Source organism: Ursus arctos, unplaced genomic scaffold (genome assembly GCF_023065955.2).
Source record: "Ursus arctos isolate Adak ecotype North America unplaced genomic scaffold, UrsArc2.0 scaffold_17, whole genome shotgun sequence".
NCBI classification, from domain to species: domain Eukaryota; kingdom Metazoa; phylum Chordata; class Mammalia; order Carnivora; family Ursidae; genus Ursus; species Ursus arctos.
The window spans coordinates 23,772,086-23,795,375 of record NW_026622841.1 but is presented as its reverse complement, the minus strand read 5'-3'; the positions used below and the strand labels follow the sequence as shown (position 1 = coordinate 23,795,375).

General features: G+C 46.0%; 1 protein-coding gene across 1 annotated transcript in view; it reads right to left on the bottom strand.

Annotated features, from left to right (window-relative positions):
* Window positions 1–1,459: 1,459 nt before the first annotated feature.
* Window positions 1,460–23,290, bottom strand: part of ACAA2 (acetyl-CoA acyltransferase 2) — an 83,599-nt gene continuing 61,768 nt past the window's right edge. Inside the window, exons 11-12 of the mRNA XM_044382997.3 lie at window positions 17,030–17,171; window positions 1,460–2,918 (exon numbers count right to left, since the gene is read on the bottom strand). Of these exons, the coding sequence (XP_044238932.3) occupies window positions 2,796–2,918; window positions 17,030–17,171 (265 nt within the window). The 3' untranslated portion in view covers window positions 1,460–2,795. The remainder of the gene's footprint in view (window positions 2,919–17,029; window positions 17,172–23,290) is intronic.

Here is a 23,290-nt window from a genome sequence, read left to right as displayed (position 1 = left end):
TTCTGCCAAGGGCAGGCCTGCATAAAAGCACTCTATGTAACCTGTTCTTGTAAAATCAGGGATGGGAGAATCAGCCAACATTCTGTGTGTCCAGCAACAGAGCCCTCCGCAATGTGGGAGACCCCGGACCAAATGGAACTGAAAACCTACACTGTACCCCAGAGGGGCTAGGCCCGGTCTTGCAAGCGTAGGTGGATACCGGAACAGCTTTCTGGCTAACCACAGTGAGCAACGTTCATTTACCCAAGAAAACGATAAAACTTATTTCTAACATCTCATGTGTTAATGATTAAACCCCTTCAATCGCCAAAGACACTTGAATCTTGCTTTCGCCACCTCTGGAATGTGGGTTCTTAGTTAGGTGGCTTGGTTGTGAACTCACCACGTTCAGGATGCAGATGAAAGCCAGCTTATACCTGGAGACAACCAAAACATCCACCAACAGGGGACTGCTTTCGTAACAGTGGGCACAAGCCTGCAACGAAACCCTCTGGTACTGAAGTAGAAAACTAAGGATGCTTTCTGGGAATTGGTGAAGCAAAGCTTCCAGGATGGAGGATTCAGTGAAAGGAGCAAGGTGCAGATGTGTGAACAATAGCCCACATTTACTGTACCTGGAGGTGGAGGGGAGGAAGAGTGAATATTTGCATTTGCTTATAACTGCAAAAAGAGTCTCTGGAAGGACACACCAGAAATTAATGAGTTACCTCTGGGGGTAGGGGTGGGAAACAGGTTTGGAAACGTGGGCTGTAGGCATAGGCGTGGAAGCAAGACTTTTCACTGTAATACATTTTATACTGTTTTGATTTTTAACCATGTGAATGTATTACCTATTCTAAGCAAATGAATATATAACTTCATTTTCACATGCATACATCATACTGTTTATACCAAAGTATTTTAAAATAATTTCCAGCACAGGCACTAGGACAGTGGCCGTCCGTCCTGGTGTCCCAGTGCTTCTCAAGCTAGGGGGCCAGGCACACAAAACCACAGGACAAACATCTTGCCAGAAGATCGGGAGGGAAAACAGACAGAGACATACTCTGGAGTAGAATGTAGCTTTGCTGAGAGCTCTCCTGGTTTGCTGCATACAGACAATCATCGGTGTTCAGTTTGGTGGGGTGGTGTGAACAATAATTAGGGGATCCCTGTGCCCAACATGATGTTAGGGTCCACCCTTGGGAGTTTCCTCTGTCTGGGAGTTTTGGACTTTCTAAAGCAAATTTCATGTGGTCTCCACAACACCTCTGAGAAGTAGTAAATATTATCCCTGTTTGACACAGGAAGAAACCAGGGCTCAAAGGCCATGGGATCAGATGAAAGTAATTGGACTACAGTACCTCTCAGATCGGGGCTTTTATTCTGACACATGAACAGTGGCTATGCCCTGTTAGAATTTACGTATATCTGGATTTTGTGACTTAAGACAAGAGCTATCATTGTCTTACACTTGACCTTTGTTTTTTTGTTTTTATTTATGTAGTGAATTTTCCTGACAGTTTCTCCAGGAATGTCTGCACACACACAGAAGAAGGTCCGGGGAATGATGAAAGGAGGTAAAAGAACTTGAGGCCACAAGGCTTCCACCCCCGCAGCTGGGGGGCCACCAAAGTGGCTCTGAGCTTTCTGGTGGCCATTGCTGAAAGGGAACGCCAGCCACCTGTCCCAGGCTCGGCCCCTGGAGGAAATGCTGGCAGGCTGTGGCAGCCCACAGAGCTAACGTCTCTGTCCCCAAGTAGAGATGGAAAAAAAGTCTGGAAGTGGAGAGACTCTTCCTTACCCTTGGTCATTCTCATACGAGAAACTCCAGACCCTCTTCCTGGAAAGAGTGAGGTGTGGGCTGAGCCCGTGATCTTTGCTCCTTATCAGTGTTTCCGCCTGTGACTCACTTACCGCCAACACTCTCGGTCCAGAGAGGTTGTCACCCTGCAAAGGGCAGGGGTGCACAGGGGCCACCTCCTGGTACCATTTGTCCTCTGCTCTTAGTGGCTTCTATTTGCATCACCTTGATGCTCACGCAGGAACCAGGACGTGGTATTTTCTCATGTGATTCTGGCGTTAACAGGGAGGGAGGTAAGACAAGGGAACGTTATTGCCTTCACTGCCAGGAAAACAAGACCTAGAACAGGAGATGGAACCAGGCCTCCAACTGGAGTCAGGAAACGCCCTTCAGGAGCTCTTCCAGCCACGACAAGTGTCAGCACGAAGAGTGTTGGGATCTGGAGCTGCCCACGCTCCTGGCCACCAGAGCCCGTTCTCATCTGCTTCTGTGTCTCCAATGCCAGGCAGTCAGAGTGGCTTCCCGACCGGTGACCTGGGCAGTCACAGCATCACGTGCTCAGAAAGGCCCACACTTGGTTTAATGCTCTGCTGTCACCACCCGGAAATCGCTAATAACTTTGCTTTTTCTAACAAAAAAAAAAATGTATTGTGGTAAAATACACAGAACATAAAATTTGCCATTTTTAAGTGGATAGTTAGCAGCATTAAGTACATTCACAGTGTTGTATGGCTATCATCACTCTCCATTTCCAGAATGTTCTCATCACCCCAGCCAGAAACTCTGTACCCGGTATCTCCTCCCCAGCCCCCAGCCCCGAGGCACCCCTATCCCACCTCTGTCTCTATGAATGTAACTACACGAGGAACCTCACGTAAGTGGAATCATTCAGGATTTGTCCTTTGGGTCTGGCTTATTTCACTCCAGATAATGTCTTCAAGGTTCATCCACGTTGCAGCATGTGTCAGAATGTCCTTCCTTTCTAAGCCTGAATCATCCGCCGTCGCGTGGCTTACCACGTTTCATGTATCCATTCATCTGTCAGCAGACATTCGGGCTGCTGTTTCGCTTGGGCTGTTGTCCATGATGTTGCTGTAGACAGTTGCATATACGGTTGGTGTTCGTTTTCAATTGTCTTAAAAACGGAAGACACAATAATAAATGGAATGTGGTAGGTTCAAACCTTCAAAACCCAAAGCCAATGGGAAAGAAGATAGCAAAAACGATCTGGGTGGTTAAAATGTAGGGAAACTTGCCCAAGGGCAAGGTTGTTTCCTCGTTGACTTTCTTGTTTATTTGCGTCAACCTGTTTGTCCTTAACCCGCCGTCAAACACCTCGTGGGTTAAATAACAGCTTTGGTAGGGGGAAAGAAACAGTGAGTATATCTACTGACTGTAAATGTATCCCAGTTTCAGAAATGCTTCATGTGGATAGTTATTAAAACTGGAACTTGGATGTGGAGATTCACCTTACTGTGTTTGGTTTTAAGGTCTGAAATTGTAATAAGAAAATACAAAATGATGTGGAAAATTTAAAAAGGGCGTCTTAGTGGGTCCATCCTATTTCCTGACTTAGCCCACCTTTCCTGGCTGAGTCTCCATCACAGGGGTTGGAACTGTGAGACTCGGTTCCCGTCCATGGGTCCTGACTGTGCTGGGTACCCCCGGGGGGCCTCCCAGGGGCCTGAAGGTTGGTAAGCAAGTTGCCATGGAGCTAGTCCCCTCCTCCGCACCACTGGCCCCATACACCGAACTGAAATGAATTCCAGTGAAATTAACCTCCTGGATGGAGAAGCAAAAGGAGGGGAGGAGGAGCCCCCAGTTTTGCTCCTGGGAAGCGACTCTGTCTCCTGCCACCGCAGCAGGGCCAGGAAGGGCAGAGCTGCCCGGGCCAGGGGGCCCCACACTGTAAACGGAAGCTCCCTTCAATCCCCAGCCCCCACCCTTCCTTGTATTAGGAATTGTAACAAAAGAAGGAACATTAAACCAGATAGTAATGCTCTGCCAGCTCTCATGTGGTCCGGGAACATCTGCTTGAGAAACTACACGTTGTGGGGTGAGTCACTGGGGCCCGGCCTCGCATTGGCGGAGAGAATCTCCTGATGCTGGAGAAAAACTCGTCTTCCTCCCATTGGAAGGGAACCAACCCAGGGCCGCCAGCAACTGCGTGGCCCGGGGGACGCTGTAGCACGTTGCTACTGCCGCGGCCTCTCAGCTTCTCTGCAGCCCCTGGCCGTGTGCATGGCCTCCCGAAACTTCTAAGTTTGGAAAAGGCTGGGAAAACGAGGAAGGCGGTGGCTGTCTTGCCAGCAAAGTCTGAGCCTGAGTGTCTGCTCCTTAAAGAACGGGCCACAAAGCCTGCGCCTGGTTGAAATGAGCTATCCATCCCGGGGAAGTCAGTCCCAATGTGACTGAAAAAGTGTGATGGCTTCTTAATCCTGCAATAAAAGTCTCACTTTCCAAGGTAGCAGCCCCTTGCTGGTTTGGATCTGAAGACGCGGGCCTGGCAGGCGGCTCCCGACGTGGCTCCGCGAGGGCGGGGCTCGAAGGCTGGAGTGTGGCCCAGCCTTTGTGGGAAAGGCAGTGTAGGGCCCTGAGCCGCGTGGCCTTGGGCAGGACACGTCCTCTCTTGGTCCTCAGTGTCCCCATCTGTAAAATGCCTAACTGACTCGGAAGAACTCGTCCAGAGAGAACTTCGGGGAGACAAAGCCAAGACATGGCTGGCGCTCTCTCTTTAACCTCTAGAAGAATTGCCCCATTCTCTCAGGAAAAGAGGGGGGCGGCGGGAGGAAAGAAATGGTCTGTGGTCATGAGATGAATCTTTGCTGGTCTGTACAAGGCAGGAACCCCAGGCAGAAAGGAACAGTCCCGGGCCGCCTTCTCTCTGCCTTAACTAGCAGCCTTCTAACTGCTAACCTCATACTCTGGCGAAATAGAGTGGGCGGGAGTTTAGGGGCTCTGAGCTCAGCCCTGGTCGTGGCTGTGCTCGGTCCCCAAGTTTGTCCTCACCTGTGTCCTCGCCTGTGAAATGCTGGGGAGTAGGGGAGGTGGGGCGGAGGGCAGCATTCCTGTTCTAATTCTTTTCTGAGGGTATTGTAAGAATCAAATATGAAAGCGCTTTTAAAAGGCTAAAGTTCCACTCCTATTTAAAGGATTATTATTTACTTAATTCCTTGAAAGAAAATCACAGTGAGAACTTTGTCTGTCCTGGGAGGACGGAGTTTTCTGGTAATTTCGACATCCTCTGATGGGACTGTTACACCTGGCCTAGCTAGTAAACCCTTATCCTGGAGACATTTCCAGCTGGACCTCCCTGTTCTGTAAATGGGCCAAAATATGGCCTTAGTGTATTGGCCTAAAATGTTTCCAGGTTGGTTTTTTATTCACAGCAGGCTCAGGCTGTTAGCCCAAAGCCTGCCAATGCCAAATTTTTACACACCCAATTGCTTAAAATATAACCCAAATAAACATATTTCTAGCTACTTAGGGCCTACCTACTTTGCACGCCCCATGAAACTGCACCCAACGTCTGCTCACCACAGATAAGACAAACCCTCTGAAAGACCACCACATGGCTGCTGCCTTCTGGAACTCCCTGACCCAGAGACCACCCCCATCCTTGCTACCTGGATACGTAAGCACCCCTCTGCCCCCAGGAGTTCGCATGGTCTGGTCCCCTTCTCGGTGGTTGGTTTCGTGCCTGTGTCTCTGGAAGGTCTCTTGCTAGGATGACCTTTCCTTCTCCTTCAGCATTGTCCAAGGGCCATCCAGTGAGGCTCGCCGTGTGTCAGTGCCTCTGTGGTCCCGTGTCTTCCTTGATCAGCCCTGAAATCCTCAGACTTACCACGCACTCAGCCTGCCCCTGAGTCAGAAAACCTCAGACATTTTTCCAGTGGCTCAGCTTCAGTGTTTGTGCAGACATCAGCAAACCTCCTTAGTCTGGAAATTCTCTACTTGGAGCCAGGCTCCTCAGTGCTCAGGGCCTTCAGAACTGGCAGCAGCTCCTGAGAAACCAGGGGGCAAAACCCCAAGCCCAACCCAAATGTCTGTCATCACGCCGCCTGTCATCAGACCCGCGTGCCTGGAGGTGGGCATGGCTGTGCCCCGGGGAAGGGTCGGGTTGGATGGGTCTCCAGGGTGCTGTCACCGTAAGGTTGCAACTTGGCAGGTAATTTACCCAAAAGAGATGACTGAAGAAGGAGAGCTGGAGTTGGAGGGGCCCAGAGAGATTAAGAACAGCTTCGTTTTACAGAAAAGGAATAGGAGGTGTGGGAAGTTGTGCGAGCGACGTGCGTAAGTCACGTACGAATTTCCAACAGAGCTGGGCGCCCAACCCATAGCTTTTCCACAACACCCCGCTCCATCCTGCACAGAGGCAGGCTGCACCAGTGGGCCACTTACATGATCTACCAGGAGAACGGCCCCTGCCGACGGGCCCGTTGCCTTCATCTGACAGCTCTAAAGTCTGAGTGTCTCCCTCCCCAGCCCCGGCGACTGGTTCGGGGCGAGAAGTGTACCGGCAGAGCTAATGATCCCCACCTTTGCTGGAACAGGTGAAAGAGCACGTGTGTTCTTTCTAGCTAGCCACAAACCTGGACAGCGTGGGCCGAGACTGGCCATCATCCATCCCTTCGCTCACATACAGACGGCGAATGAATTCAGCCCGGAGAACAAGAGGTAGAGACTGAATCCTGGGAATATTGTCTGTGCTCCTGGACAGAGCCTCGCCTGAAGTCCTCCTGGGTTCTTCAGTCACAGAAGACCTGGAATAACCCTTCTCTACGTAACACCATTGAGTCAGCTTTTCTATCCTTCTGAGCACGCACTGGGTACCAAACTGGCCATCTCCCTGATGTTATTTTCTGCCATCGTTCCTTGGCTGTGGTCCCTTTGAGCAGAGTACTCATGCTGGTGCCTTTCCTGCTAAGGCCTTCCTGTGATGCTCCCCAAGTTCTGCTTGGTGTGACAGACACTTATTGGACTTTTACGGTCTGCCGGGCCCTGTGTTGTTATGCTTTGGGAGAGAAACAAGGATTAGGACACAGTTGCTGCTTTCAAGAACTTTATAGAATCATGGGGCGCCTGGGTGGCTCAATGGGTTAAGGGTCTGCCTTCTGCTCAGGTCATGATCCCAGGGTCCTGGGATCGAGCCCTGCATTGGGCTCCTTGCTCAGTGGGGAGCCTGCTTCTCCCTCTCCCTCTGCCTACCGCTCCTCCTGCTTGTGTTCTCTCTCTGTCAAATAAATAAATAAAATCTTAAAAAAAAAGAAATGTATAGATTCAGAACTTGTTATTATTAAGCGAACCACAGCACACAGTGTTATGTGCACTTAGGCAAGGCCATGCAAGGCCCAGGAAGAGCATCTAGAGAGAAGGAACTCCGTGAGGGAGGCAGAGGGGGACTATCAGAACAGGGGTCTGAATGAGGCAAGGTCCTCTTGGTGCGGACAGCTTTCCCCCAGCATCAGTTGGTCCTGCAGTGAGGAACTGTGGGTCGTTAGCCCTTCACCCAAGGGGCTAGTTCTTTCCAGTGCATGATAACTCACGTAGAGAAGTTTGGACCAAGTTCCTGGGGGCTGAGCTAAGGACTGTCTGGCCATATGAACCACTCTGGGGTTTTCAGGCTGGAGAAGAGACGAATACTTTCTGTATATTTTGGGAGTTTGGATATTTATAGTCATACACTTGAGGATTCATCCATGGAAAATAAGAAAGCACTGCATTTCTTTGGGAGGTCTCAGAAACTAGGATAGGACCAAATATGGGTAGACTTTCCCAGATCCTTTCTTTCTAAGACCCTGGTGAGCTGCCTCACCTTCCCTCCTCCCACACCTGCTCCCCTGTCCCAGGCACATGCGAAGCTTGAGCAGTACTGAACTGCTTCCTGTTTCCAGAAAACACTGATTCCCTTACCTCCACATCTCCTTCTTCCAGGAATGCCTCCTTCTTGTTCACCAACATGGCAACTTCTCATCCTTTATTCCCCACCTAGAACTTTCCCACCCCTTCCTGGGACACCTATGTATTCCTTCTCTTCTATTCCCACAATCCATTATAGACCCTCTGTGGGGAAAGGGGAAAAAGGGTTGAGACCGAGGTCAGGAAGCTTTGAAATTGAGAACATAGGAGGCTCTGCAGGGCCAGGGAAGCTCAGTCAGACAGAACTGTTCTTGTCTCCTCCACCACTGAGAGTCAACTCTGTCACCCATCCAGGGCTCTATCTGGAATAACATCATCTGTGTCCTGAGATGGTGTCAGGGCTCTTCTGGAAGGACTTAGCCCAGTTTGACAACCCCTGCCTAACTGCTGAAACCACCCATAAGCTACCTGTTACCCCAACATCATGGTCATCATTAGATTGTGTTGTTACTGGCGTCAGGGATGTCTCCCCTCTGGATGACAAGTTCCTTAGGAGGGGGACTGTGTATTTTCATCTTTCTCTCCTCGATTTGGAGCAGAGTACTCAGCTTATAGGCAGTAATCAATATATGTATACGGAATGAGTCAGTGAGTGAATAAATGCAGGAATGAATGAATGAATGAATGAATGAATCCTACTGGTGGATGGGGACTGGCGACAAAAAAGAAAAACAATAGGTCCCCATCAGCCTAACAATGGGCTTTAGAAGCCTTATCTTCCTGACCTGAAAAAATAAGGATGGTGCACACCCGCATCCATGCTCAAAAATGTCAATGCTAAGAGCACCGAACTTTCTTAGAATGTCAAGTTTCCCTAAGGAAATCTGCTGCCTCTTGAAATGGTCTTTTAGTGTGAGGATTCCTGTCAGAATCCTGCACAGGCTGGAGAATCAGGTGCCGCCCCCCAAAACCCTTCTTAGTGCAAAGACCCTTTGCATGAGGGGTCCCACACTAGTTAGGGCAGAGCTGGACACCCCATCCAGTTCTCTTTCTAGAAGACCACATTGCCCCATCACACTGATGATACCCTGAAGGACTGCAGACATTTAAAATATGCCAAGTACACTCCACAGACATCAGTGCTATTGCCAACCCATAGATGAGACCATAACTAGAGGGGATCAAGGGAAGTTGGTCGAGCTCTCTGGAGATATAAAACCAAGAAAGAGACTACTGCGACTTCTTGGAACCCGTTTTGGGTGAGAAGAAGCGAGAGAAAGTGGAAAATGGAAATGAAAGTAAAGAGGAGTTTGAAAAGAGGTTATCATTAGAAACTGGTCAGCTGGACTCCGAGTCAGTTTCCTGCTCGGTTTCCTGCCAGCAACAATGGCGCAAAGTGGCTGTTGGCTGAGGAGGCTTGCTTGGCAGAGTGCAGGACGAAGGGAGGCTGGGCTCGTAGGGTTTGGGGTCACTGTGTTTTGAAGTTAAGAGGACAGGAGGCTAAGCCTGTTACAATGTGAATTCCTAATTCCTTTGGCCGCTGTGGAAGAGGAAGGAGGGCTGCCCTGGAAAGAGTCTAGAAAATGGCAGTGTTGAATATGCAGGAAGGAAGGAAGGAAGGAAGGAAGGAAGGAAGGAAGGAAGGAAGGAATCCTGCAGGGATGCAGGATAAGTTTCAGCATCCAAGAGGCTTGTTCTTTACCTCATCATTGAGACCAGGAGCTGTTGTCAAATGGGGGAGAACAAGAGAAGAATTTAGTGTCCTATATTCATGTCAAAAATTGAGGAGTTTAGGGGCGCCTGGGTGGCTCAGTCGTTAAGCGTCTGCCTTTGGCTCAGGGCGTGATCCCGGGTCCCTGGGATTGAGCCCCGCATCAGGCTCCTCCGCTGGGAGCCTGCTTCTTCCTCTCCCACTCCCCCTGCTTGTGTTCCCTCTCTCGCTGGCTGTCTCTCTGTCAAATAAATAAATAAAATCTTTAAAAAAAAAATTGAGGAGTTTAGTTTTGCTGGTTCTGTGACCCCAAGAGATTTTGGCTACAGCAGTATTTTTGAAGGCGTGTTTCTGTGGTTAGACGTTAGAACTCTGAGCGCAGAGGTTAAGCACATTTCTTTTAGGCTGCATGTGAAAGACACTATTAATCGGCCACCCCCCAAGGCTCTCCAACCCCCTTTGCCTTGCCATTTCTCACTATCCATGTTAGACTTGTTCAGTATTCACTCTGCAGTCTTTCTTGCAGGTGGGGGTGGCCATATGACCTTGTTCTAGTCCCTGCCATATCCATGGAAGCCTACGAAGGTAGAAGCTCAGGGGTTCTGAGAAAGCTTATGCTTTCATGATAAACAAAACAGAGAGTCAACCTGGGATTTTCCCTTCCTCCTTCCTCTATCTGCTGTAAATACAGATGGGATGACGAGAGCTGCGGCACCAGCATGTCACTGCGAGGAAAGATCAAGAAAATTGCAGTGACATCTGCTCTGGCATGACCAGTCCACTGAACCAAAGGCCACAACCACCTCTCTCCAGGATTCTTATTTAGAAGAAGAAAAAAAAAAGGCAAAGCCCTATATTTGAGTTTTCTGCTTTTTGCAGGTGAAGGCAATCCTAACTGATACGCAGGACTTCTCAGTACATTTCATTTGCTGGAGCGCACTGCAAATCTCCCAGAGGGGAGGAGAATAGGCAGTCATTCCAAATGTGTTTATCTGATGTACTATTTTTTAAAAATAAGTTTTGTGGGACTAGTGTTTCAGGTATACTCTTTGGAAAACTCTGGGCTAGGGGATCACAGGCCTGGTGTGACCGACAGACAGACAGACCCTGGGGTGCCTGCCATGTGGTGCCCGGCTCCATCCCCTCCTTTTGGGAGTAGGTGCCACCTGTGACATGCCTGTAACCAGTGGTCTACGGCAAAAGTGACAGGATGCCACTTCCATGATGATGTTACGATTACACAGAAAGGGAAGTCTCATTTCTACTCTCTCACCTCTCTGTTCTTCTGGAAATTTCATAGGAAGGCCTATATTTTGAACGTCAAATGAGGACAGAGAAGGATGACAGATAACCAAAAGAGCAGGAAACCAGCTTCTCCAGTCTGAAGGGCAAAACCCTCTCTAAGAACAATGTCTGTACCCCACCCTGTGAGGACAGCCAGTTTCTCTCTAACTAGATGAAACACGGAATGAACTGTCCATTTGAGGCAACTTGGCATTCCTCATGACTTGAAGGTGATGAAACTCATGACAGAACAGCATGTGCTTGGAGCTATTTCATTTTCTGAGGGTCTTCTATATAAAGAGCTTGCTAGATGAGAACATCTTTATTGGAAGAAAATGTCCTAGCAGAGGGCAACCTGGGTGGTGCAATCAGTTCAGCATCTGCCTTCGGCTCAGCCATGATCATGGAGTCCCAGGAAAGCCTTAGCTTCATTGGTCCTAGACCCCATGTACCAGAACCAGCCTACAAGCTGGAGCCTTATACTGGGAGCTGGCACTTTCCCAGGTGTGTTTGTTTTCTAGTGTGGATAACACTTAGCACAAATGCAGCATTTATTTTTTAATATTTTAATTATTTGAGAGAGAGGGAGATGGGGAGCAGAGGGAAAGGGACAAGCAGATTCTGCACTGAGCACAGAGCCCGATGTGGGGCTCAATCCCACGACCCTGAGATCATGACCTGAGCTGAAATCAAGAGTCAGACACTTAAACGACTGAGCCACCTCGGCGCCCCACGAACACAGCGTTTGAAATGACATGCACATTTATTATCTCATAGCTTCCATGGATCAGAAATCAGTACAGCTTGGCTGTTCTGTTCTGGGTCGGTCTCCGATGGCAGCAGTAAAGTCAGGCGGGACTGCCGCACTTCCCCTGAGGCCCGGGGTCCTCTTCGAGCCCGTGTGGTTGTTGGCAGAATCCAGGTCCCAGTGCTTGTGGGATTGAGGCTCATAGCTCCTGGGGGCCACCATAGTTGCAGCCACGTGACCCCCTCCATAGGCGGTGCACAGAATGGATGCTCACTTCTTCAAGATCCGCAGAAGAATCTATCTGCCCCTTGTAGTTCAGTCAAGAGCCATTCATGGAGCACAGTCCACATGGCAATCCGTTCCGGTTCCTTAGGTGGCTCTCCCATTAGTCCTAGAGGAACAGAGCTTCTCTGCTTGTGAGTATCTCCTCCTGGCCTTCCTCAGACAGCGGGATCCCCTATAAACCATTTCCATACTACTATGGAAATTTCTGGGCACTGCCATCACCATTAGGGAGTTTCTCTGACATCATCCGAGACATTGTGGGTATTTTAAGTTTCATGATCATTTTACATCCTTCAATCATAGGAGTAGCTTCAATTAATAATGGCCAAAAGCAAGGTCGTAAATGTCTCTCAAACTGAAATTCCCCAGTCTGAAGTTCCAGTCGTCCTCACCGTAAGTCTACACTCCACATAGGGCTGTGGCACAAAGAACTTGTCCCTACCTGCACTCAGCTTCAATTCTACGCTGTGTGAGTGTGGGCAATCTTCGGATTCCCATTTAGTGGGTTTGATTAATATCACTCCAAGGGCAGACTTACAAGCCTTCTGTTCTGTGGCAGTACGTAGGGGAAACATACCCCAGCCAGACGTGGACATCCCCCCAGGGCAACCAAGTGACAGAGATGTAACCTGTTCACACGAAGCCTGTTCAACACACCAGTTCTCATCCAGACTTTTCCTGGAAGTTCATCAATGTTTCTACCTGCGGCCTCCATGAGGACTTCATCAACGGGTTTGGGGGTTTTCAAAGCTAGATAAGGGAGGTGTTCCCTGGCCAGACATAATATCCATTTCCATAAAACATTCACGTAGAGGAGACATACTTCTTTACATAATACCTGCTTAAGCATTCCACCTTTCATACTCCTATCGACCTTTACATTTTCATCTTTTCTCAATGTAATTGTAGCCTGAGTCAGGCCTTCACAAGTTGGTTTTGGTACCGCAGAACATGGGAGTCCTGGGTCAGGGAGTCCCGGAAACTTCTCTTGTTCCATCCCCTGACCATTTTAGTCACATTCATGCAAAAGGTTTTAGGTGTCCAGTGAGGAGCTGGTTGAATCATGGGACCCTGGCCCTTTTGCCAATCTTTATCTTGATTAATCAGCCTACCTGCTACCTCAAGAAACTGGTGGTCAGATTTCTCATTGTAATCTCTGCCTTCCGGCTTTTCAAAATTGTCCTAACTGGGGTAAATAGAGAAGACTTGTTTGGGGCCCTTTAATGTTTGGGGGGGACTTCCTATGGAGTTTTGCGTAACACCCAACCTTTGATAGTACTGTATTAAACTTTTGTTATAACCCCATCAATATCCATTTTATTCATCCCATTTTTAAATAATCATCTAAAGATTTCCACCCTGCTGGGCCAAGTCCCATGACTCTCCCCTTTCTGTTTCCTCTTTATTTCATTCCTATCAAATTTTGCTTTTTTTCCCCCTTATTTCCTAATAACAGTTTAAGAATTCCTACCTAACAGGAAGGAGTCTCTTGACTGTCCCCTCAGCCTCTTCCAGTTCTCCTGTTAATTAACCTAATGTTTTTATTAGCATCTGTAAGACCCATGAAGGGAAATGAGACTGTTACTCGGTTTTTCAACAATAAGGTTATATAGGCCCCATGTGAAAGTGGCCCCCTTTACCCACAGGATGACCATGACATGGGTCACAGGCATATTCAGTGGGTGGCTATTCCAGTCATCATGATGGATAGATGGAAGGCACACAGGCAGGGACAACACCCCGCCCCCACACGCCCTAAGAGGAAGCCACAGTTAAAAGGATTTTACACAACGCTGGAAGCAGCCCTCCACCCTTTCCCATTTGATAGATAGGTGACAAAAACCTGATGGGATGACAGATGCAGATTAAATCATCAGATTAAAACAGCCCGCCAACAAGCCCACAAAAACTCCTAGACTTAGAAACTCTGGTGGTAGCCCTCTCAGGTCCCCGCCCTCCTCGGGAGCTTTGTCCTGTCACTTTGCTATTGCTCGATAAACCTTGCTTTGCTGCCCACCACTCTGTCTGGTCTACCTGTTCATTCTTTGAAGCAGCTTGACCAAGAACCGCGCTCGCAGACAGGGGAGAAAGTCCCGTAACAACAAGGCAGTCCCACGTGCCTTGCATACAGACATATCAGCAGCTTTATCAGGGCTGCTCCGCCTGGCATTTAGAGGGAGAGATGGCCAGACCCTCCTCTCCGACACTTCCTGTGTGTCTGGATCATACAATCATCTGTGATTGTCCTGATAGTGGGTCCTGAGTCGATTTTAACACTCTTGCACTCTGCAGCATTCAGAACCAGGACACGAAGCCAAAGACATTACTCTCACAACCCCTTTTAGTGAAGGGTCTACGGGAAACTGCTGAGCTACGAAATGAAACAATGCCTCCACACCGTATGTCCAGGTTTCAAGAGCCTCTTGGTTTTGCCCTCCCCACCACCGATGACCTACTGGGGGACCAGAGGTTGTCCCCGCAGAATTTTAACCTTGGGGGACGGCTGTGAGGCTAGTGGCCGAAGCTCAGATGGACCAAAATCCAAGCCGGGTCGAGCATCCAGGTCGGACCCAGCATACTTCCAATTTCACTTGAGCTGTTATTACAGAATAATGGATTGCAGCCCAGTAGCCGCTCTGTACCTTGGGCGACCACTTGGCCACCGGGAATCAAAGGTTCTCCATCCCTCACCCTTTCGTCCTTTCTCTTCCCAAACCACCTGTTTCCATGAGCCAGGGTCATTCTAGCATCCCGCTTCTCTGACACAACTAAAGGTTCTGGTCACCAGTTCCAGTGTGTCCGTGTGGGTGTTGTGGGAGTGGGAGGTTCCCCGCATGAACAGCAATTCTCTTGACATCAGATCGAAAGAGGACATCAGCTACCTCCATTCCAACATCAGGCCGTACTTTCTAATTGATGAAGTTCTTCTTTCCAGCTTATCTCTTCACTCAGGCAAAAGACCCAGCGGCAAAGCATCCCGTGATGGGAACTGAAACTACCTCCTCCAGCAAGAAGGGCTGCCCTGAGGCCAGCAAGACTCAGTGCCATGACCCCAGACCAGACGATGATTGACCTGACTTTACTGCCCACCTGCTTGTACCCACCGGCCTTTGTCCCACTTTCTCTTTCTATAAACCTGCAAGTATTTCCAGCACTTGGGAGACAGACTTTGGGACGCTAGTCCGCTGTCTTCCCTGTGTTGGCCTCACTAAAATTCCTTTTTTGTTTCACCACCCCTCGTTTCGCTGCCCTTGGATTTTGTTAGCGGGTTGTAGCCGAGCCTTGTCTGTTTGGGACCCCTGGAGCCAGGTGCTCTTGCACCCCTGTGCCCTGATTACAAGATCGGTGCTTTACAATTTAACTGAATGTTGACACTACCTACTTGGAGATAGTATCAGATCCCACAGGTTAAGGTCTCAGTCGTACAATACTGCCTCCCACCCTCGCCCTTCAGATTCCAGTCAGGAAACCAGGCTGTTACTTGTGGTTCTGACCGACTGGCTGATCGGAAGTTCCAGTGACCTCCTCCGTGGGTTCAATTAATTTGTCGGAGCGACTTACAGAACTCCGAAACATTTTACTTACTAGATGACTGACTTATATAAAAGGATATCTCAGGAACAGCCAGATGGAAGAGATGTATAGGAGAGGGATGGGGAAAAGGGTGCAAAACTTCATGCTCTCTCTGAGCCACTCCCAGAATTTCCAAACGTTCAACAACCCGGAAGCTCTCTGGACCACTTTGTTACTTGGCATAATTGATTAAATCATTGGCCATTGGTGACTGATTCAACCTCCAGTCCCTCTCCCCTCCCTCCTCCCCAGGTATCAGGGTGGGACGGAAGGTTCCAACCCTCCAATCACAAGGTTGGTTCCCCTGGCAATTGCCCCCATCCCTTGGTGACCTGGGGGTAAGTCATACATTAACATAACAAAAGACACCTTGATCACTCACACCACCTAGAAATTCCAAATGTTTAAAAGCTCTGTGCTAGGTGGGGCCCCTGGGTGGCTCAGTCTGCCTCTGGCTCAGGTCATGATTTCAGGGTCCTGGGATTGAGTCCCAAGTTGGGCTCTCTGTTCAGCAGGGAGTTGGCGTCTCCCTCTCCCTTTCACTTTGTCTCTCAAATAAACAAAATCTTTTAAAAAATAATTTAAAAAAATAAAAAATAAAAGCTTTGTGCTAGAAATTGGGAGCAAGACCAAATATGTATTTCTCATTATAAACCACAATATCCCAGGGACCCATTAGAAAAATGGACAGAGGACCCATGTAAATCATGGCAGAAGAGATACAATTGCCCAGTAACTGTGAAAAGTTAATGAGTTATCTATTAATGTTAATCAAAGAAAGGCAAGTCTTTCAATATATTTTGTCAATTTTGGATTAGCAACTATTAAACAGAATGGTAAAACCTAATGCAGTTAAGATCCAGAAATTCAGGGGCGCCTGGGTGGCTCAGTCGTTAAGCATCTGCCTTTGGCTCAGGGCGTGATCCCAGAGTCCTGGGATCGAGCCCCACATCAGGCTCCTCTGCTGGGAGCCTGCTTCTTCCTCTCCCACTCCCCCTGCTTGTGTTCCCTCTCTCACTGGCTGTCTCTCTCTCTCTCCGTCGAATAAATAAATAAAATCTTTAAAAGAGAAAAAAAAAAGGATCCAGAAAAGTCAGGCAATTTCACAGTCTGTCGTTAGGACTGTAAATGCATACAAGTAATTGTCAACTCAAAATGAACCAACCTTTCAGAATCTCTAAAAGAAAGAAAGAGTTTTATTCGAGCCCAAGGTAGGACAGCTGCCTGAAGAAACATGCTCTTCACAGGGAAAAAAGTGCTCGGGGAAAGGAACAGTTTTTACAGAGTTAAATACTTCTTCCTCTTGTAAAAACGCAAAAGATTGTAGATTAGCATACTGTAAAGGAATGCTGGGGGTGGGAGCGTTGATTCATATCTCAAGGACAAGACGGGTTTCCCTTAGGCTACGTACGCATTCACAAGGCGGTGGTACGATGCTTGTGTGGGGCCATAAATCAGGCTTCGGGCTTGAACCAAGTTCATACACAACTGTGTTGACTTAGAAATCTAAAATGGCTTCCCTGGTATATCAGGCCTTTAGAGAGTTTTTGTCTCATCTTTGATGCAGATCTTTATTTCTTCCTATTGAGACCTATTCAGCACGTGTTGCCAAATGGAAACCAGCACACATGGTCCCGCTTACCTCAAACTGCGTGTTGTACAGATATGATTACACGCAGTATCCAGTTACACCTGAACAATTTACAGACGGAGAGAGGGTGTAGAAAGGTGGTCACGGCAGCTCTTTCTGGATGATGGGATTTGGGGTTATCTTGTTCTCACTTACCAAGTCGGAGACCAGCCTGTCCTCACCCCATTTGCAGACAGCTCCCCAGCAACAGTCCCTGGTCCTCTGCTGACCTGGTCTATGGGGGCACAGCCACAGACGGAAAGAAGGCCATTCAAAGGAGTACAAAGGAGATTTTTGCCTATGGAGAAGAAAAAAAGAGAAGTCATTCATTCTAATACCAAAGAACCACCATCTTAGAAACTATGAGAAACTCCCTGGACTAGGCTACCCTAAGAAGACCAAGGAGAGTCACTTACGTGGATTTTCAGTATCTTTTTTTTTTTTTTTTTCCTTCCAGGAGCATGCATCCATATCTCCTACTCCCTTAGATTGTGCTTGCAATCTTTTTTTTTTTTTTTTTTCCTCCAGGGTGAAAATTTTACAGGCTCAACTCAACCAGATGGTAGGAAGTGCTCTACGGAATAGTGTTTTCTTAGCGCAGCCGTCCCAGCCCGGACCAGCCTGGGGAGGTTTGGTACCCGGGCGCATCTGGGACCAGGGAGACTTTCCATTCAACTGCAACTTCCCATTCTGTTTTCTTGGAAACAGCTGGGCTTATGTAAACTGTGTCTGGGTGGGAAGCTTTATACAAAACAAAAATGAGATTTACTTCAGAATCAGTTTTAGGTTTTGTTTTCCCTGGGCCCAGTATTCACTACAAGGGAAAGACTAAAAAAGAAAAAAGAAAAAAAAAAAAAAGACATGTTGGGTTTTCTCTCAAGAGAGAGACCACCGACCTTCTACAGCCCTTCCTTCTGCTCAGGGGCTGGAGACCCCTCAGGATGTGGAAGTTGGTGGATAGGGACGCTGGTCAACTAGACCTTTTAAAGGGGTGACCTTAGAGCAAAGGCAGGGGAATCACCTAATCCTCTGGGCTTTGAAAGAAGGCAGAGATTGGATTTTCAGGTCAAATCTCCTGATATGTAAATATGGGTAATTGATTAGAATATTTAAAAGCTGTTGTAGGAACCAAATTAGAGCAGGAGAAACCCTAGAGATCTTTGAATCGATCACTTTGGAGGTAGAAATCTGGAGTCAGAGGAAGAAATAAGTTGCCAGGATGATACCAAGAGTCTATACACCTCCTGAATCATGGTGTGCTTTTATTAATTGGCATTCAACCAATGGCTCTTTCAAACAACAAAAACGAATTTAGTTGGGTTAGGTGTCGTGTGTGCATGTGTGTGTGTGTGTGTGTGTGTGTGTGTGTGTCCCCTCCCCCCGCCTTTTCTCCCTCCTTCTCTCCTCCCTCCTCCTTTCTTTCAATTCTTCATCCCTCCTAGCCGGGATCAACTTGCTATTATTTTCTGGAAACTTTTAAATTTGAAATCCTCGGATGCAGGAGGCATTCGGGAGGGTTTTTAATTCAAAGTACTTAAGACTTTTGAAGGTATGCTTTCTCATGTATTCTTAATTTTATTGCTCTAGGCTCAGGAAATTTGTCTTGTAAATCTCCACTTTTTATATTTTGCAGAGGTTTTCTTTGGAGCCAAATATGTGATCAATTTTTATAAAGATTCCAAGGGTAAAATAAAATAATGTTTATTTTTCATTAGTAAGACACAGAATTCTGTGTATGTACTAAATGAAGCTTGTGGCTTATAATATTCAGATCCTCTACGTCATTTATTTCTGTTTTACTTGTGTCAGATTCGGAAGAAGACATATTAGAGTTCTTCACTGTATAAATGTGTGGGGTGCACACGTGTGTGTGCATGCTTTAAATTAAATCTTTCTTGTATTTTCAGTAGTTTTTGTTTTATATATCTTGTAATTATACAGTTGTGAATATCAAAAGTTATAACGGGTGTATTTCCGTCAAACTGTACATTTTACCGCACTGTAGTGTCTCTCATAATTCTGACGGATGTTTTTGACTTTAAATTCCACTTTGTCTGATGTTAAGATCTCTACCTCCTTTCTTTTTTAGTGTATCTGTTTGATATCTCTTTGTCCGCTTTATTTTCCTTAAGTATGCCATTATTTTAATATAAACTCCTTACCTTATAAAAAATTTTTAAAGTACAGAAAAGTAGGAAAAAATCCTACTACCTAAAAATAATTGATGATAAGATTTGCTTGACATGATTCCAGACAGCTAGAGAAAGACAGAGGAAGGCGGAGAGACAGAGAGATGACGACACTTATAAAAGGATGGTATCGTTCTATATATAACACATTGTTTAAAAAATAAATACTGCATTTACTTTTATTTATTTTATTTTTTGTCTTGATTTATTTTTATTTTTCTTATTTAATTTAAATTCAATTAATTAATATATAATATTAGTTTCAGAGGTAGAGGTCAGTGATTCTTCACTTTTATATAACACCCAGTGCTCATTACATCACATGCCCTCCTTAATGCCCATCACCCAGTTACCCCATTCCCCCCTCCCCTCCAGCAACCCTCAGTTTGTTTCCTGTGATTATGAGTCTCTTATGGTCTGTCTCCCGCTCTGATTTCGTGTTTCATTTTTTCTTCACTTCCCCTATGACCTTATTTCTTTAATTCCACATATGAGTGACATCATATGATAACTGTCCTTCACTGATTGACTTATTCGCTTACCGTAATACCTTCTATTTTCATCCATGTTGTTACAAATGGCAAGATTTCTTTCTTTTTTCTTTTTTTTGGCTGAGTAGTATTCCATTATATATATACACCACATCTTCTTTATCCATTCATCTGTCGATGGATATCTGGGCTCTTTCCACAGTTTGGCTACTGTGGACATTGGTGCTATAAACATTGGGGTGCAGGTGCCCCTTTAGATCTCTACATTTGTATCTTTGTGATAAATACCCAGTAGTGCAATTGCTGGGTCGTTGGGTAGCTCTATTTTCAACTTTTTGAGGAACGTCTGTACTTTTTTCCGGAGTGGCTGCACCAGCTTGCATTCCCACCAACAGTGTAGGAGGGTTCCCCTTTCTCTGCATCCTCACCAGCATCTGTCGTTTCCTGACTTGTTAATTTTAACCATTCTGACTGGCGTGAGGTGGTATCTCATTGTGGTCTTGATATGTATTTCCCTGATGCTGAGCGATGTTGAACATTTTTTCATGTGTCTGTTGGCCATTTGGATATCTTTGGAGAAACGTCTTCTGCCTCTTTCTTGTTTGGGTTCTTTGTTCTTTGGGTGTTGAGTTTGATAAGTTCTTTATAGATTTTGGATACTAGCCCATTATCTGATATGTCATTTGCAAATATCTTCTCCCATTCTGTCCACTATCTTTTGGTTTTGTTGACTATTTCCTTTGCTGCACAAAAGCTTTTTATCTTGATGAAGTCCCAATGGTTCATGTTTGCCCTGGTTTCCCTTGCCTTTGCAGACATGTCTAGCCAGAAGTTGCTGCGGCCGAGGTCACAGAGGTTGCTACCTGTGTTCTCCTCTAGGATTTGGAGGGATTCCTGTCTCCCATTTAGGTCTTTCATCCATTTTGAGTCTGTTTTTGTGTATGGTGTAAGGAAATGGTGCAGTTTCATTCTTCTGCATGTGGCTGTCCAATTTTCTCAACACCATTTGTTGAAGAGACTCTCTTTTTTTCATAGGATATTCTTTCCTGCTTTGTCACAGATTAGTTGACCACAGAGTTGAGGGTCCATTTCTGGGTTCTCTATTCTGTTCCATTGATCTATGTGTCTGCTTTTGTGCCAGTATCATACTGATGATTACAGCTTTGTCATAGAGCTTGAAGTCCGGAATTGTGATGCCCAGGTTTGGTTTCTTTGTCAACATTCCTTTGGCTATTCGGGGTCTTTTCTGATTCCATACAAATTTGGGGATTATTTGGTCCAGCTCTGTGGAAAAAGTTGATGGCATTTTGATAGGGATTGCATTGAACGTGTAGATTGCTCTAGGTAGCATAGACATTTTAACAATGTTTGTTCTTCCAATCCATGAGCATAGAACGTTTTTCCATTTCTTTGTGTCTTCCTCAATTTCTTACACGAGTGTTCTGTAGTTTTCTGAGTACAGTTCCTTTGCCTCTTTGGTTAGGTTTATTCCGAGGTATCTTATGGTTTTGGGTGCAATTGTAAATGGGATCGACTCCTTAATTTCTCTTTCTTCTGTCTCATTGTTAGTGTATAGAAATGCAACCGATTTCTGTGCATCGATTTTATATCCTGCCACTTTGTTGAATTCCTGTATGAGTTCTAGCAATTTTGGGGTAGTCTTTTGGATTTTCCACATAGAATATCATGTCACCTGCAAAGAGTGAGAGCTCAACTTCTTCTTTGCTGATTTGGGTGCTTTTTATTTCTTTTCGTTGTCTGATTGCTGAGGTTAGGACTTCCAGTATTATGTTGAATAGCGGTGGTAATAGTGGACATCCCTGCTCTGTTCCTGACCTTAGGGGAAAAGCTCTCAGTTTTTCCCCATTGAAAATGATATTTGCTGTGGGCTTTTCATAGATGGCTTTTATGATATTGAGGTACGTTCCCTCTATCCCTACACTGTGAAGAGTTTTAATGAAGAAAGGATGCTGTACTTTGTCAGGTGGCTTTTCTGAATCTATTGAGAGGATCATATGGTTCTTGTCCTTTCTTTTATTAATCTAGTGTATCACACTGATTGATTTGTGGATGTTGAACCACCCTTGCAGCCCATCACTTGGTTCTGGTGAATAATCCTTTTAATGTACTGTTGGAACCTATTGGCTAGTATTTTGGTGAGAATCTTCGCATCCATGTTCATCAGGGATATTGGTCTGTAATTCTCCTTTTTGGTGGGGTTTTTGTCTGGTTTGGGGGTGAAGCTAATGCTGGCCTCCTAGAAAGAGTTTGGAAGTTTTCCTTCCATTGCTATTTTTTGAAACAGCTTCAGAAGAATAGGTATTCATTCTTCTTTAAATGTGTGGTAGAATTCCCCTGGGAAGCCATCCGGCCCTGGGCTCTTGTTTGCTGGGAGATTTTGGATTACTGCTTTAATTTCCTTGCTGGTTAGGGTCTGTTCAGGTTTTCTATTTCTTCCTGGTTCAGTTTTGGTAGTTTATATGCCTCTTGGAATGCATCCATTTCTTCCGGATTGCCTAATTAGTTGGCATATAGTTGCTCAGAATATATTCTTATAATTGCTTGTATTTCTTCGGTGTTGTTTATGATCCCTCCCCTTTCATTCATGATTTCATTTATTTGGATCCTTTCTCTTTTCTTTTGGATAAGCCCAGCCAGGGGGTTATCAATCTTATTAATTCTTTCAAAGAAGCAGCTCATAGCTTTGTTGGTCTGTTCTAGTGTTCTTTTGGTTTCCATTTCATTGATTTCTGCTCTAATCTTTATTATTTCTCTTCTCCTGCTGGGTTTAGGCTTTATTTGCAGTGCTTTCTCCAGCTCCTTTAGGTGTAAGGTTAGGTTGTGTATTTGAGACCTCTCTTGTTTCTTGAGAAAGGCTTGTAGTGCTATATACTTCCCTCTTAGGATCGCCTTTGTTGCATCCCAAAGGTTTTGAGCAGTGCTGTTTTCATTTTCGTTTGTTTCCATGAATTTTTTAAATTCTTCTTTAATTTCCTGGTTGACCCATTCATTCTTTAGTAGGATGGTCTTTAGCCTCCATGCATTTGAGTGCTTTCCAAATTTCCTCTTGTGATTGAGTTCCAGTTTCAAAGCATTGTTGTCTGAAAATATGCAGCCAGGGAATGATCCCAATCTTTTGGTACTGGTTGAGACCTGATTTGTGACCGAGGATGTGATCTGATTTGGAGAATGTTCCATGTGCACTCGAGAAGAATGTGTATTCTATCGTGTTAGGATGGAATGTTCTGAATATATCTGTGCAGTCCATTGGTCCAGTGTGTCATTCAAAGCCCTTATTTCCTTGTTGATCTTCTGCTTAGACGATCCATCCATCGCAGTGAGGGGAATGTTAAAGTCCCCTACTATTATTGTATCACTATCGATGTGTTTCTTTAATTTTGTTATTAATTGGCTTATATAATTGGCTGCTCCCATGTTAGGGGCATAAATATTTACAGCTGTTAGATCTTGTTGGATAGACTCTTTAATTATGATATAGTGCCTGCCTCATCTCTTAGTACAATCTTTTTTAAAATCTAATTTGTCTGGTATAAGGATTGCCACTTCAGCTTTCTTTTGATGTCCATTAGCATGATAAATGGTTTTCCATTCCCTCACTTTCAATCTGGAGTGTCTTTGGGTCTAAAATGAGTCTCTTGCAGACAGCATATCGATGGGTCTTGTTTTCTTATCCAATCTGATAGCTTGTGTCTTTTGATTGGGGCATTTAGCCCATT